The sequence below is a fragment of the Gallus gallus genome, chromosome 2, assembly GCF_016699485.2.
Source record: "Gallus gallus isolate bGalGal1 chromosome 2, bGalGal1.mat.broiler.GRCg7b, whole genome shotgun sequence".
NCBI classification, from domain to species: domain Eukaryota; kingdom Metazoa; phylum Chordata; class Aves; order Galliformes; family Phasianidae; genus Gallus; species Gallus gallus.
Window position 1 is genome coordinate 65,340,543 of NC_052533.1, and position 16,848 is coordinate 65,357,390.

Here is a 16,848-nt window from a genome sequence, read left to right on the forward strand (position 1 = left end):
GTAGACTCCTCAGAGCATAAGGCATGGATCACATGAGGAAAACTTGGGCAACATCATCCCCCTGAAGGAGGTAGGAAACTACATAGGGTGCTCCAAAAGTAATGCCTCATACTTCTTCCCAAGGAAACTACTGCAGATACAAAGGGCACAGTAACACTATCCAATAGAGCAAATTCTCAGTTACAGATCACTGTTTTTCAACATAGTCACCACCATTAGCTACACATTTTTGCCAGCGATGAACAAGAACCTGCGTGCCATGCTCCTAAAAATCTGCACCAGTGGAGGTGATACACTGTCACTGTTGCCACTGCTAAAACAAACCACCTACCACCTCACTGTATTCACTTCCACTGGTTGGTCTCCAGAAACATCTAGCAAGCATCAATGAATGTCAATGGGTGCCATTTTTTTCTGCATGGAGGAATTTACTGATACCCCTTTGGTTCATATGCACTTCCATATCAGACACCATTTTGTCAGACTGCTCCTCTGCTGCCATTTGTCACACAGCAATAAAACGTAATGAAACATTGATGGGAACATTCAACCTCTACTGCCATACCACCAACATCTGCCTCTGACATTGTGGGCCAACATAATAATATAGGAGACATTACTTTTGGAGCAGCCGTTGTAGTAGAAAACAGGAAGTGTTTGTATCGTTCAGCCTGCAACTCCAGCCCAGTAATAATGCTGTGATTCACCAGGTTTGGGGATTTGCAAAGGTAGCCAGTATCTTGAACACAGCTTTTTGTTTTGGAAGAAGACCCGTCATAAGAACAAATTTTCCATCGCATTTAGAAATTGAGAGTATAGTGGTGAATAAGAAAACCAAAAAACATGCCTAGGGTAAACCACAGGACAATAACTAAAGATGAAAGCAGCAAACAGAAAGGGCAATGCTCTAATCTCAGCCAGAAGCTAGGAAGAATGGAAGACAGTGAGCTGTCCCTATACAGCAGGATGCATCAAACGTAAATGGGCAGAGTTTGGATGTATTCTCTTCCCATACTCTTTGGGTGTATGCTGCTGAGGAAAGAAGTCAGCTTGTCTTTCATTGCTGAGGCTTTCATGAACGTGGTGTAGTAGTTTCCCTCGAGCTCAAGAGCACGTCTGTATAGAAGCCAGGATTACTACAGTTACAGATGGTCCCAATCCCCAGAAGCTACAGTAAAGTTCTTTAATAAATTGCGGGATTTCCCCCCCCCCTTTCCAGAAGTTATATACATCCAGAAAAGAAGTACCAGTAGGAATATTGATACAACTACTAGTCAGAACAGGCAGCTAAGGAAGCAATGGAATATAAGACTAGGGTATTTAACATACCATCCCAGCAGCACCAATACAAAATGATAGCCACTAAAAGACAACTAAGATTAATATTCAGAGGTTGAGATCTTGAAGAAAATATCAGGAAATTAGGAAGTTATAAATGCGGCACAGAAAAACTAACTGTGTGGTTTAGGGCCAATTACAGAACAAAAAAAAAAAGACAAACCAGTTAAGATCCATCTCAAGACAGCAGGACACAGCAAATATTATCCACTGTGCTAAGAGGAAGAGAAGCAAAAACAAGTTCAAACTATCATATCTGATTCTTACAACTGAAGTATGCAGCAGCCTCAGAGAATTTTTTGTAGCTTGTGTAGTAGGCAACAGGAAAGCAAGGTTTATTTGACTATTTGCAGAGTTAGGGGCGCATCTTCACATAGGAGTCATACTGGTGTGATCATGGTTAAAAAAAAAAAATCTACAAGTTGACTGTTGTATATTACCATTGTACTCAGACTTAAATTTGCTCAGAGATGGTACGTGGATGATGAACACTGAACATCTTTATATATAGCAAAAGCCTAAAATGCTGAATCTTGCCTTAGGAAACAACCCATTAAGAACATACAAAGAAGCCAAAAATATCAGAGGTGGTCACTACAGAAAAGACAGAAAGATTGCTATTAAGAACAGCAGAGATCATGTACACAAAAAATGCTGGGACTTTACATAACTAGCTTCACTATCAGCACACTTTTTGATTTGGAAATCATTTAGAACATATCATAGATGAGATGAAGGGACAGAGCAATTGCACAAGTGGTTGTTTCCTGAAACCTGACAGGGACACACCTGTTCAAATCAGATGCTGACCTCTAAACAGAACAAAATAAATAAAATAGAAGCATGATGGTATTGTCAAATAGAATTGAAACTTAATTTCTACCAAGATGAAAGCTGTGTAATTTTAGATAAATGTGTCATGTAAAAAAAATATTGAGTTAAATACTTTTTTTGACAAACATTGAGACACCTCACTCATAAGGAGAGGGTGTAGAAATTGAACTGAACTTATATAGTAATGGTGTTATTTTCTTCAGGAGTGAGATGAAGCTTCAATTAACTTCACATAGTTAAACAGGTCAATAGGAACTGAGGGTAAAAATAGAATATGCTATACTTACAAGAAAATAGGAAGTAAAGAACACTGGGAAGGAATACAGGGAGATGCTAAAACAGATAAAGAACGGTATTAGAAATGCAAAGTAAAACTCTAAAGTTTTCATAGTTACAGATGCTAAACACAAATTATTTTTAAATGATAAAAACCAAGAGAGGAGAATTAGACCAAAAATAAGAAAGTGAGATGTACTGTGAGTTACAAAGTCAAGTAAAATATTAGTGGGGAAACCAGCATGCCATAAGAAAACAGAGAAGACTTATGACTATATAGTACATACAACAGGTTACAGACTAAAAGGCTTGAACGTGGTGAAACTGCTTACTAGGAAAAAAAAAAAAAGGAAAGGAAAGGAAAAAAAACATACAAGTGTGACAGCTTTAAGTGGGAAACGTACTATTGCACGAGAAATACTGCTAAGACCTGTTTGCTTAAAGACTGGCAAACTTGAAAGGTACTTTGAGTAATAAAATTCGTATTGATATAATTTCAGAGTTACAATAACAAAAATCATAGAGTCATAGAATCACCAAGATTGGAAAAGACCCAAGGATCAACCAGTCCAACCATCCACCCATCACCAATAGTTCTCACTAGACCATGTCCCTCAACACAATGTCCAAATGTTCCTTGAACACCGCCAGTGTTCAAGGGTCGGTGACTCCACCACCTCCCTGGGCAGCCCATTCCAGTGCCTAAAAAAAAAAAATCCAAAACAAACTAAAAAAAGCAGAAACAAAAAAAGCCAAACCAAACCAACAAAACCCAACAACCAACCCAAAACAAACAGCCTCAAATCTCTGCAGAAATCTCTTTCTGTTTAGAAGACTTCTCACTAAGTGAAGTTTTAGAAATTCCCTTCTGATTAAATGCTACTGGGGATCCAAAGCAATGCTCAAGAGAACCACACTGGATACTGCAGAGAATTTTACCTCCTTCCAACAGTTCCCTCATTACCAGCCACATATTTTAACCAATATTTTGCAGTTTCATACCATTACTAAACATGCATTAAGATTCAACTGATGCCAAAAGGTGGAAGTTAGTATTCACTTCTGGTTTTCTACCTAGCAACAACTAAGATTCCGGGGGTATTGTATGGCAAAATTTAACAGTTTCTGTCATAGAGAACTTGTTATACAGAGCTATACAAAACCACACCTTCATTTGATCTCAGAATATGTTGCCATATAATAATTTGCCAGAATGTCAGTGGTTAATTCTGAACAAAGATGTTGTGTATAGCTTTCTATTCTTTCATCTACACATCACTGTATTGGTGATTTATGAATATATCTCAATATTTTTAATCATTGCAGTAGATGAATTTTCAAACATAGCTAAATCACAGAAGATATTACAGATATTTTCCCCAACAGCTCAGTTAAAATTCTATTGAGATCTCAAAGGAATTTATCCTGAAGGTGTTCTCTCAAATCATTATAATTAACAAAAATGCTGCAGTGGGACTATTTTACTTTTTCATTAATTCTTAAGCAAAATGATACATTTACTGAAATTTCAAATAGAATGTATGCGGTGGGGTTTTTCTTCCTTTTTTATTTTTTTCCCCTCGGATTGTTTTAAACCAGGTAAGAGATTAAGAGCAAGAAGCAGTATGATCATACTTTGGCTCAGATCAGATGACCAGCGCTCTGAATACGCTGCCAAAGTTCACTCCTACAACAAGAAGGAAGAGGTCTGCTGCACATCTGTCTGTGGGCTGGACTTTCTCGCTAACAGACTAATGCGCAGTTTAGCTACCAAGTTCAGGATCCCCTATGAGTCTCATCGCAACCCATGGAAATTTCTCTTCCCCTATGATCCTAAATTACTCACTGGTACCTAAATATCAATCTAGCTTATGCAAAACAGAAACAAAACTTGTTTCCCCTCACAAATTTGTTTCTTTTCCAGCACAGAGCCCACAAAACTAGAAATAATCATTCGTCGTGGGTATACGTGTCCAGCCCACAAACAAGGCACCAGGGCTCCCAAATACCTTACCCTTGATACATTTGCTGAACAATTCCACAAAGACTCCCAAAGGTAAAACCAATTCCAGTTTAAAACAATTTACATCATCAGTGCTTTTGCCCCCATTTAGTTTCCCTCTCCTTTCCCACTCTTAAGACAAATGGAATCTCAACCCAAACCTATGAAGAACATTAAATATAGTTCAATTACAGCAGACTATGCAGTAGAAAGTGTTAGTGTTTTCCTACTGTGGGCTCATTACTTGGGGAGAAATAACAACTCATGACTGAGTACCAAAAAAATGAATAATAAACTGACAGAAACAAATGAAGATATGCCAAAAAGAACCCACAAAGGCTGTCAGATTAATTTAACAACAGGAACAAGCCAAACATTTCTGTGGGGTGCGTTGGGTTGGATTTCAACTTGATCATTTCCTTCAGCTGCCTCATCATGCAGCAAGTGATGCTGCTGGCCAGGCAGATGGAGGGGGGTTGTGGAAAAAGAGGATGGGACAACTGAGAATAACTTGAGAAGGAAGTCTAGAGAGAGCAGCAACACATTTCCCTCCAGTTTAATAAAAATATACTGCCTGGCAGATATCATCGTAGAAAAGAGTAGATATTTCCTCACACAAGCCATTTAGTTTTGGAATTGAGCCCCAAAGTTACAAGATAAGCTTCAATAAACCACTGATCTATCTGCACAGAAAAGTGATAACATTGGAATAATGAGAGAACAATTGCCATGCAACATGCTCCTCCTTGCCCTACAGTTTAGAACATTGAAAAGAAAAAAAACATACCTGATATGAATTTATCTTCTAATATTTCAACTACACAGCTACAATAAATATTAAGAACTACTTCTACAAGAATAAGGCAAACTACTGCTTAGAATGAATTTATGGAGTAGTTTATCCATACTAGAGAAAACAGGCTCAGGCCCACTGCCCCTGCAGTCAGGATGCCACTACAAAACATGAAGTATTTATGTCACATAGGATCACAAGTGCTGGTTCCCCTGGACAGCCCCATGACACAAGCAGGCAAATAACTTACACCCATATATAAAAGCATGACCAGTGTAAAGTAACATGTGACTACTACTCAGTACTGTAATTCTGCATTACAACTAACCTATGACATATTTTTACTATTTAATCTAGTGTGAAAGCAAAATCAAATTCTCTTATTTACAGCCATCATGAACAAATATGGTTCAAAAGAAAAGGAAGTATCTCTAGAGATATGAATTACTTTCATTAAATATCATTCTCACTAAAATCTCCCTTGTTAAGACTCTGTTTCCCTCTAGCCTTAACCAACTAACCCTGTCACAGCTCCTGACACCCCAAGCACATCTACAAGAGCAGGCCGCATTCTGACTTACAACACTACCTAAAAACATCATTTGCATTATCAGAATCACAGAATGGCCTGGGTTGGAAGGGACCTCAAGGATCATGACACCCCAACCCCCCCCTCCTGCTGCAGGCAGGGCCACCAACCTCCACGTTTAATACTAGACCAGGCTGCCCAGGGCCCCATCCAACCCGGTCTTAAATACCTCCAGGGATGGGGCACCCACAACCTCTGGGGGCAGCCTGTTCCAGCACCTCACCACTCTCTTGGTAAAGAGCTTCCCCCTGACACCCAACCTAAATCTTGCTTCCTTCAACATCAAACCATTTCCCCTTGTCCTGCTGTTATCTACCCTTTCAAAGAGTTGACTCCCCTCCTGTTTGTAGGCTCCCTTTACGTACTGAAAGGCTGCAACGACATCACCCCACAGCCTTCTCTTCTCCAGGCTGAACAAGCCCAGCTCGCTCAGCCTGTCTTCACAGGGGAGGTGCTCCAGTCCCCTGATCATCTTTGTGGCCCTCCTCTGGACCCTCTTTTGTCCTCCCTGTCTTTCTTGTATGGGGGGCCCCAGACCTGGATGCAGTACTCCAGATGGGGCCTCACAAAGGCAGAGTAGAGAGGGACAATCACCTCCATGTCCCTGCTGGCCACCCCTCTTCTGATGGAGCCCAGGATACCATTTGCTTTCCAAGCTGCAAGAGCACACTGCTGGCTCATGTTAAGTTTTTCATCCTCCAGAACCCTCAGGTCTTTCTCTGCAGGGCTACTCTCAAGGACTGCTCCCTCCAGTCTGTATACATGCCTGGGATTCCTCTGACCCAAGTGCAAAACCTTGCACTTTGCTGTGTCGAACCTCATTAAATTCACCCAGGCCCACTTTTCAAATCTGTTGAGGTCCCTCTGAATGGCATCCCTTCCTTCCACTGTGTCAAACACATCACTAAGTTTGCTGTCATCAGCAAAGTTGCTAAAGGTGCACTTATTTCCATTGTCGATGTCATTGATAAAGACGTTAAAGAGCACGGGTCCCAAGACAGACCCCTGGGGGACACCACTCATTACCAGCCTCCACCCAGACATAAAACCATTAATCACCACCCTCTGCAGCCCTTCAACCAATTCCTTATCCATCAGGTGGTCCACCCATCAAATGTACATCCCTCCAATTTGGAGATAAGGATGTGGTAGGGGACCACATCAAAGGCCTTGCTCAAGTCCACGTAAATGACATCAGTCACCTTCCCTTTGTCCACCAATGCCATCACTCCATCACAGAAGGCCACCAGAATGGTTAGGCATGACCTTCCTCTGGTGAAGCCATGCTGGCTGTCTCAGATCACATGCTCATTCCTCAAGTGATCAAGCATGTCATCCAGGAGGATCTGTTTCATGATCCTCCTGGGTACAGCTCAGCAAAAACCTACCTCCGGTTTGCTGGTCCTTGCGCCTTCCTTTTGCTTACTCACTGTGAGATAGAAACTACTGCCCTTTACTTACCCACCAGCCCATTCTTTAACCACATGCTCTCACTACAGGTGTTTCTCAGTGACCATGATAGATTCTACCCATGTGCAAACCATTAGACTGAATCAACATCAAGATACAGAGCAGTCTGGTGGAAGGAGGATGGATTTAGGTGACAAAAGTTTCTTCCAGACCTATTTGCTGGGATGCCTATGTAACAAGGTTATGTAGAATTTCTGCCTTCTGTCCTAACCTACAGGCAGTTACTTTCCAACAAGCTGGACAAAGGAAACCCACCTAAACTGATGGTATCAGACACAAATTAGCAAATATCAGGAACAATTGGATTCTCAGTTAACTGCTGTTTTCAGTCTTGATGGGAACTCTGTCTGCGTCCTTGAATGAACCTTGGAGAGAAAAGTTCTCTTCTGTGGATACACCTTGAGTATTTGACTGCAAAGCCACAACCACAGCTCCAAAACAAATCTGTACCTCTGCCACAAAATCTGGACTCTTTTTTTTTGTAAGAGCGTTCCTATGGATTGCAGTCTCCATTCTGCATCCACCATTTCTGCAATGGCTTCACTGAGGTGAATACTGCACCCATTTTATGCATTATTTGTAAAATCCTTCAAAATCAGGAAACTGGGCTCTGTGACTGGGTACAATAAATGATAACCTCGTAAGAGTTACAATGTAACGATGAGGAAAACAGCCTGTGGTAAGAGGAAGCTTCTAAATGATCAGATTAAAACTGACAATTTCCTTTCCTCCAAGGGTAAGGAGCACAACCAGTCATATATCAGGAGAATCTTCTAATCTCCTTGGTTTCAACTCAAACCAAAATCCTATCTAAATTAAATAGGGGGTGCTATTATTGGATATATTTTGTGCAATACCTTTTGGACTGCCCAGGGGAGTTTACAGCCTGCTGTAGAAGTCATTCTCCAGTATGAACTTCTGTGGCGCTTGGTGCTAAGCTAAAATTCAGCAGAGTTGCAGCACTAGAAATAAAGACAGTCTGATTCTTTTGAAATTGTTGGTATTTTAAGAGGCGGCTATAATAAAATGGCCTTTCCCCTAACATGGGGAGAAGGCACAAATATCTGAGAAAACAATAGCAAAGATGGGCATAAATTCATGAGTGCTGGGTGTCCCTGCCTCTCTGCATTTACCCAGGAGGGATGAAAATAATTAGCTTTGTGCAGTACCCTTCCCCTTTTGTTGGTCTTACACTGGTTTTGTAACTGCCTGTTTAGTCCAGCATTGCTCATTATTACTACATTACTTTAGAACCCTGAAGTTAGCCCATCATCCAAAGCATGTTTCAGGGTAAGAGAGAAGAAGAAGAAATCAGCTTTTTTGTAAGCCTCGGCCAACACAGAGCTAGTTCTTTCTTAGGGACTTTTAGGTTCCTTTCCACTGCCCCACTCTAAACTGAGCAAAACTTCATCAGGGAAAAGTACTCGTGAATCAAAACAGCATTCGGTAGCTGAAAGAGAGTTGCAGGAGGGTCCTTTAGCTGCCTACGGCCACAGGTTGGCCAGTAGAAGGTAGGCTCCCATAATGCACAGAAAAGATGTGGCAAGAGCACAGTCACTCCCCTGCAGTGAAACAAAGCACTGTATTGCAGAAAGGTAGCAAAGGCTGATTAAATTTGTCAGGAGGGAAAGGAGGGAGGAGTTGAAGCAGAAAGAGCCCTCAGCTGTGTGCCAGCAGAGGCAACCACAGCTGGCTGTAATCTGGTGAGCAGCCCCCTCCCCACCTGGCTTGTGCAGAGCTTCAGATGTCTGAGCTACACAGCCCTCCCAGTACAAAAGGAGCAAGTTGCAAACACTCTTCTTCTCAAAAAAAAAGTGTTATTAAAGAAGTCTAGTTAGGAAGCATAGTTTCTTTGCTGAGGAGACCAATTTGCTTACAGAAGTGCTTCCTCTTTATTTGGTAGGAAATGTGGTCTAGTGGGAGGTGTCCCTACCTATAGGGGAGGAGTTGGAACTTGATGATCTTAAGGGTCCCTTGCAACCCAAACCATTTTGTGAAACACTTGTAGGCTCTGTTTTGTTCATTTCCATGCTAGAGTTAAGACATGAGAATTCCTGACATCCCTTGCATTTCTTCCACATAATTCCCTTCAGTGCAAGGAATGACTTTTTCCCCACTGTCTTTTTGCCGCTGCAGATCAAATATATTCTTCTGAATGAAGAAGGCAGTATGCATAAGTTTGCATTACAGGTGAAGTCTCTCACATTTCAGCTCCTCCTTTTCTCTTAAAGTTACTTTATTTTTTAAAGAGATGCTAAAATTTCATTACTGTCCTAAAACTCGAGTACGGTAAGTAAAATGCCCAACAGTAAATCCAACTCCAACAAATATGATATACCCTGTTCTATTTCCAGTGGAATTCCACCCATTAAATAGTGCTGTATACACACACACACAAAAAAAAAAAAGAATATAAACTTAAGATTTATATATATTCCTGGGAATAAATATTTCTTTGTCTGTCATAGTAAAAAGAGGTTAATTGGCACTGAAAATTATTCTCCCATCTGCTTAGCAAAGCTGCTTTCATGACTCAAAAAAAAAATTCTTTAATTCAGTTTTTGTGATTTTTTTTAAAACCTGTATAATTGATTCTTTAGTTGTGTGGATTTCAACATTAAACTTCATTAAAATAATCTAATATTAACTTATTTAACCTACACTTATACTCAACATTTTAAAGATGTCTTTAGTTATCTGGAAAAGACTTGCTTCTTGGTGAGTGTGACCACATTAAGACTTATTTTCCCTTATAAAATACAGCAAAGTACATATTAGTATCACCACAAAATAGCAAAGGGAATATAATCTTGTGTTAACAATCAGAAACACATATAAGTTTCTCTGCATATATGCATTTATCTCACACCTGACAGATTATGAAAATCAGTCATCACAGCAAGTATCCACATCCTTATTGCAAGTTCCAATTGCTAAAGTTTCACTTGGAATCAACCAGTAAATAATTTGTAAGAAGAAAATACATACAAACATGAGATTGAGAGCTAAATACTCCAATGCAAGTAGGAACACACCAAACTTTACTTTTCAAGATAAGATCAAGAATGTGAGTTACAGCAGCAACAAAATTATGGCACTGCTACCCACTACAGCAATGGAAAATAGATGTGCTATTAGTTCTGTGAAGCTTGTAAGGGCTAGAATAAAATTAATGTAACAGAATCATGGATAATTCAAACAAGATGGTTTGGTCAACAGAACATTTGTCTTTGAAATCCCTCTTCTTTATAAAAATGTACAATGCTATGAGAGAGATGCACAAAGAAAAGAAACCCATCCTATGTGTCCCTTTCTTCTACAAGTCCATTCTTTCTACATGTCAAATGATTTGTCTCTTAGCAGTTAGTCTGCTTTGCAACTTAAGATGTAACACTATCTGCAACAAAGAGGTAAAAACAAATATAACCCCTAAACCAACCACAATTACTGACATCCCAGAGAAATTCGAATATTTTAAAAGACCAAAGACTAAACAAGTGAAGTGAGGAACAGCCTTTCTTATGGCTTGCACTAAAATTAGCTGGCAAAACAAGGAGTTGGGGAACAGCAACCAACAATGAAGCTGAAGTACCTTCTGCTCAGGAAATCTAGGTAGATTTGGAGAGCGAGCTTTTAAAGCAGGTGATGTGTTACTGCACTTCTACCCAGTGAAACCTGTTGCACTCTTATTAAATGTGCTTTGTCATCTTAGCAATTCTCATTGTTTAAATCCTATCCAGTACACTAGAAACAAAAAAGAGCAATGCGTTATCTGCAGCTTTGATTTCTACCCTGCTGCTGTTACTTGCACCTTTTCACCCCACAGCAACTGAAGAAATTGTTTTACACCGAGAGGGGAGCAAACAAACAAACAGAAACCTAAGCAATCTATTAGGACTCTGGGACAAAACTTTACTCCAGAGATCATATCGAAAAACAAAGACAAAAAGAATGAACATTACACACAGAGAAATAAAGCATACAAATCTGAAGAAGGGTTTTTTTTGAGCACCAACGGTATAGGATGGTAACGTGTTATCTGCCTCAACTGTAAAGAAATGGGCAAAAGCCCAGTAAGAAATACCATATCCATAAGCCCTCATATGCAGTCAACAAAGGTACAATTAGCAGAGTGGAGTGGTTAGGCTGGCATTTTATGGGCTGCAGAAGGAGAAAGATTATTGCAGTAGAAAAAGATAATCAAAAATAAATGAAATGCTCACCCATGTCCTAGGTTTGCAGTAGAAAAATCCAAAGTAGAAAACTGCCACTCTTCCCCAGCAGCAGTCAGCCCTTAAATGGGGTCTAAGAAAGCTGCAGCCAGGCTTCACTCCTTCCAGTCACACAGGTAAATTGCCTTCACCTGTGCTCCCATGGCTGACTCAGTGCTTGCCTCAGGTGATCAATCAGTGGTTCAGGCTGTGATTCAACAGTTCCCATACACCTCATAACATAAGCTATGTGAAAAGGCACTATGTCCTTTGTATTTGCTTATTTTAAGCCAAAAACCTAAATCTCAGGAATGCTAAAACTAGTTATGTATTACTGCAGGTTACCAGAAGAAGCCTATAAAACTGGTAATTTTATATTCTGTAACATAAACTACACTAGTTCCCAACCAGACCAAACTATATTATTCATGTATGTAATACTAAATCTGGGTCTGAAAAGTTTTGGGGTTTTTTTTGTTTTGTTTTGTTTTATTGTCAGACAGCACTGGAGAGATACAAGCTGAGAATTTCTTCCAACAATAATTGTTAGAACCATTTTCTTCCCACTTAAAGCACCCTACATTTTGTAGGCCATATGTAATTGCTATGATGTCCTGGTTCCAGCCAAAAGTTTTAATAGCACACCAGTCTTGTGGTTGTTGCTCAGATCGCATGGAAAATTGTTCTTCTCCTAGGTTACTCAGTCAGACTGTGATCTGGAATATGCATTCTCCTGAAACACACAACAGCTACGAAAGCTTGTGTTTCCTTTTTGCTAGTTGATGGAGACATGGCAGTTATTTTACTGATCACATCCATGGGGATCTGATGGTATCCATCTTGCCATTTCATTCCTTAGTACCTGTGCTATTCCTTCATTCCTGGGCTGGAGGTCAGGTACTTGACCTTACTTTTCTTTTTAGCAAAACTGGCTTCCAGAAGGGTTCAAATTATTTTCTTCCCTTTCCCAAAAACTTCCTCTGTTGTTTTGCCCCACACAATGATGTCATCAACACATTGCAGATGTTCACGAGCTTCCCCCCGTGCCGGTGCAGTCTGGATAAGCCCATGACAAATGGTAGCACTGTTGTAACTCCTGGGGCAGTCAATTCCAGGTGTAATGAATGCCCCATCAAGTAAAAGCAACCTGTGGCCTGCACTCTTGCTGCCAGAGAGACTGAGAAAAAGGCATTGGAGATGTCAGTGGTGGCAAACCACTTGGCTGCCTTTGACTCCAGTTGATATTGGTGTTCCAGCATGTCTGGTATAACTGCGCTTAGAAGTGGTGTGACTTCGTTCAGGCCACAGTAGTCCACTGTTAGCCTCCACTCTCTGCTGGACTTTAACACAGGCCTTATAGGACTACTGAATGGTGAGTGAGTTTTGCTGTTTATTCCTTGCCTCTCCAGTTGACAAATCATCTGATGGATGGAAATCAGAGAGTCCCAGTTGGTGCGGTATTGCCACTAGCACACTGTTGCAGTAGTGATTGGCACTGGCTGTTCTACTCTTAGCAATTCCACAGCTGAGGGGTCTTCTGAGAGACTAGGCAAGGTAGGCAGCTACTTAATGTTCCAAAATACTTTTGGTGCTTCCTGTTCTAGGTACCTCCCCATACCATCCACACTCCATGCCACTCATAACTATCCAGCCTCAGAGCAGATCCCTTGGGGATAGTTGTAAATAGTTGTTTAAACAAAACCTGAAACACATTCAGTAGGCATAGCAATAGTAATGTGCTGGTTTGAGCATTCCTGCTGTCTCCCACACAGCCTGGCTTCCCAAGGAAACAAAGTAATGAGTGAAATTATGAATGGTTCCTGAAGTATGAAGAGGACTGCAATATCAAATACAAATGCTAATTAGTTTCCTGTCCAGTGTTACAGCATGTAAGAAAATGATATCTTTAAACCAGCCTCTGGAGATTGTAAACAGGGCAACAGGGTTCATATATAGTAAGTAATATAGTTCCATGAAAAAGCTCTGACATCTCTGAAAATATAGCAAAAATAACACTATGACCAGAAGCCATTAAACTACTAAAACACTTTTAACAATCTTGTTCTAACACACTCGGGTCAAATCTCATTATCTCAACCCTCCGAGTCCCAGGTTGGGTGCTGCGGGCTAACCCACAGCAAGTGGGATGAGGGAGTGAATTGGAAGCAAAATAGAACTCATGGGTTGAGATAAAAACTATTTGCTAAAATAGAAGAGAAAAATGGAAACAAATATGCAATAATAACAATATATACAGTCATAACGCAATCACCACCTGCTGACTGATGCTCAGCTAGCAATGCCACTGCCCTCTGAACATCACCATGCTATGAACACACCTCACCACCCACATCCATTCAGTACTTATTCTCGTATCACATAGATTTAACGGAATATTTTGAAATGAGTACTCCCCTCTAGCCTCTGAATCACAGCCTTTAAATGAGCTGAAGCCCAGTAATGAGGCTACTAACTAACGTGTTTGAATCTGAGTGATTTATAAATCATCTACCGTCACAGAGAGAAGAGGCTAAAATAACTCTAGAACTGTTAAAAAAAAAATAGGGATCACCACCTGAAACAAATACAATATATGAGAAACTGTTCATTTTTACTTGCAAAGTCACAGCCCAAATAGTAGAGAGTATGTGGGAAAATTAAGAACTATGACTGTGGTATGAGAAGAACCGTGCACAGAAAAGCCAACAAATTATTCTAACAAGCAGTGCATAACTTTTTGGAAAGTTCAGAGCTAAAAATGAAACAAAGTGCAACTGATTCATCAGTGTCAACTGCTGAAAATGCAAGTCACTGTGCAGTGGAAGAGCTGCTGCGCTACCAACACTGGAGAAGATTCCCACAGAAAAGAGATGCACTCATCCAAAATCAATACTAAAAATAACTATAATTACACAGTTCTTTGGTCAAAACATGTCGCTAATGCTACCAAAAGGAAATCAGACCAATATAAGTCCAGCATTCAAAAAAAAGAGGAAAAAGGAAGGAAGGAAGGGAGGAAGGGAGGAAGGGAGGAAGGGAGGGAGAAAAATTAAGAGAAGATAGTATTGGATTTGCTGTGTGTAGCAAATAAAAATATGCGAACATCATCATCTGATCAGACTGACTAAGCAATATGTTCTGAAGACAACATCTACAAATATACTTGGGTTAATAACCTCCAGAGTGATCTTCAAAATCTGATAGGCAAAACATTTCAAGTTTGTAACCAATTCAGACTCAGCACACACTTTGGTCTCTAAAAGCTGATGAAAATACAAGGTAGTCATAAATTAAAGCAGCCCAATGTCATGCTTGATTGCATGGTGGACAAAGCTTACCTGGGGTGTTTCAGAGGCTGTTAAACACAGCCTCCTTACAAGACATGGAAAGATCTCAGAGAAGCAGTCACAACTTGAGACCAAGAGCACTAGTCTTTCCTAGGAAGGGTGGGAAGGTGACTGCAGCTCAGGTCTGTATCAAGACAGTGAAATACTGGGTCTCTGTGGTGCCAGTTTTCAACAAAAAAACCCAACCACCTAGCCCTTCACTAAGGAGAGTGTGAGGGAGAAGGAGGAAATACATTTTCTTCTCCTAGTGGCATATATCACCTAGGTTTATCGGTGCTGTACATGCAAATAGGGTATTAAGCTTCACTGGGAACTGTATGACTTATCTCTAGCACCTTGTTTTGAAAGATTATCTCCCTCCACCAAAAGGAAACAAACAAACAACAACAAAAGTCATAATCACACACACAAGAAAAAACAACTAAAAAGCAAAAAACAAAACCACCCCGCATGCACAGCTAACATTTGCAGGCTGCCTGAAATCAAGCAAATGACCTAGTGCTAAAGAAAAAGAGTAGATGCTTTTGGCTTTGGTGGCACAAGAAGGAAAATTGTCTAAGGGTGACAACAACTGGGAGGTGGAAGGAGGAGTGAGGCATATGATTGAAAAAATAAATACAAAAACATTATTATTTATAAATTATCAAACTAAAAATAAGTCTCTAGTGCAAAGGTCTGTCTAGGCACCAACTCTAGTCAATATTTTTTGATTCAAGACTTGGAAAACGTGAGAGAAAGCATATTTATGAAATTCACAGGTTACATAAAAATGAAAGGACCACAAGCTTTTAGAGGGACAAGTTATAGTGCTGAATTTGGAAGATATCTGGAGGAGAAAACTTTTACTCCTACTCAATAAAAAAATGTGGATTCAGAGACTAAGAAACAGAACACAGAAAAGTCTGTTCAGTTGTGATCAATTGCAAAGTGTATACCAGTTAGCAGCATCATGTAATAAGAAGGGTGAAGTCATATTCTGAGGCACACTCGTAAGGAAATTTCACATGTGCAAGGAGATAATACATTCTACTAAGTACTTGTGAAGTATCTGCTGAAACAATCCAGTTTTGGGCAACATATCTAAAGATAAATACTTTGGACAGTTCACAGTTGAAGAACAATGATAAGAAAACTGAAAATGAGATAAGGAGAAAAGATGAAAGGAATGGTGTATATTTAATCTGTAGAAAAAGGAACTACAGATCTCTAACAGTTGTTCTACAGCAGATGAAAGTCTCATGTGAATTGTTTGTTGAAAGAAACACTACTGAATAGCACTGGTTTATCCTTCAGCAATTAAAATTATTCCAGAAAGAAAGAGCTGAGTTAGAGATGGTCTAATCCCCATTATGGAAATATTTTAAGAACAGGTTGTAAAATCCCTGTTGGGGAAAAGAAATACTTGCTCTATCTCTTGTATTTCAGTTCAAGCAGAGATGAAGCTGATCAACATGTCCTTTAGTTCAACTTGTAGCTCTGACAATATCCATAAGATCTCCACATGGGTCATCCTGGTTTTGGTGCTATTTTAACATGAGCAAAGGATGACATTTATTGCTTCAGTCACACATTGTTCTACATAGCTCTTAAGCTTAAGATACTAGTTATTTCTAAATGGAGAGAAAGTGTTCAACTAACAGGAATTCCGTAAACACATACCATCTTGTTAGTTTAAAACTGTTGGTAGAAATCCATTCCACTAGTGACACAGCCAATGGAAACCTTAACTTTGCAAAAGATTTAAACTGACTCCAGAACACACAACATGGAATTCCCATCTGGTAACAGCATCTTTAAATGGAGCTCTATTGAACTCTCAAATTCTCCAAAACTGTGAGGCTACAAATTCAAATAATCAAATGACTCAAACAGTGACCAACACTGGAACAAAAACACAGTCTGAACACAGTTTGCAAACTTAATTTGAAAATTTGATGAGGTAGGTGGGAGTTTATCAGAACTGAAAAATTGCCTATTCTCCTAAAAAA

General features: G+C 39.9%; 1 protein-coding gene across 3 annotated transcripts in view; it reads right to left on the reverse strand.

The window, feature by feature from the left end:
* Positions 1-16,848, reverse strand: part of CDYL (chromodomain Y-like) — a 104,639-nt gene that overhangs the window by 20,125 nt on the left and 67,666 nt on the right. The window contains exon 1 of one of the 3 annotated variants that reach the window (XM_046938310.1): positions 11,526-11,581. The exons of the other annotated variants lie outside the window; for them this stretch is intronic. Coding sequence (XP_046794266.1) covers positions 11,526-11,529 — 4 coding nt within the window. The 5' untranslated portion in view covers positions 11,530-11,581. Of the gene's footprint in view, positions 1-11,525; positions 11,582-16,848 lie in introns of those variants that run through there. 3 annotated transcript variants of the gene reach the window in all.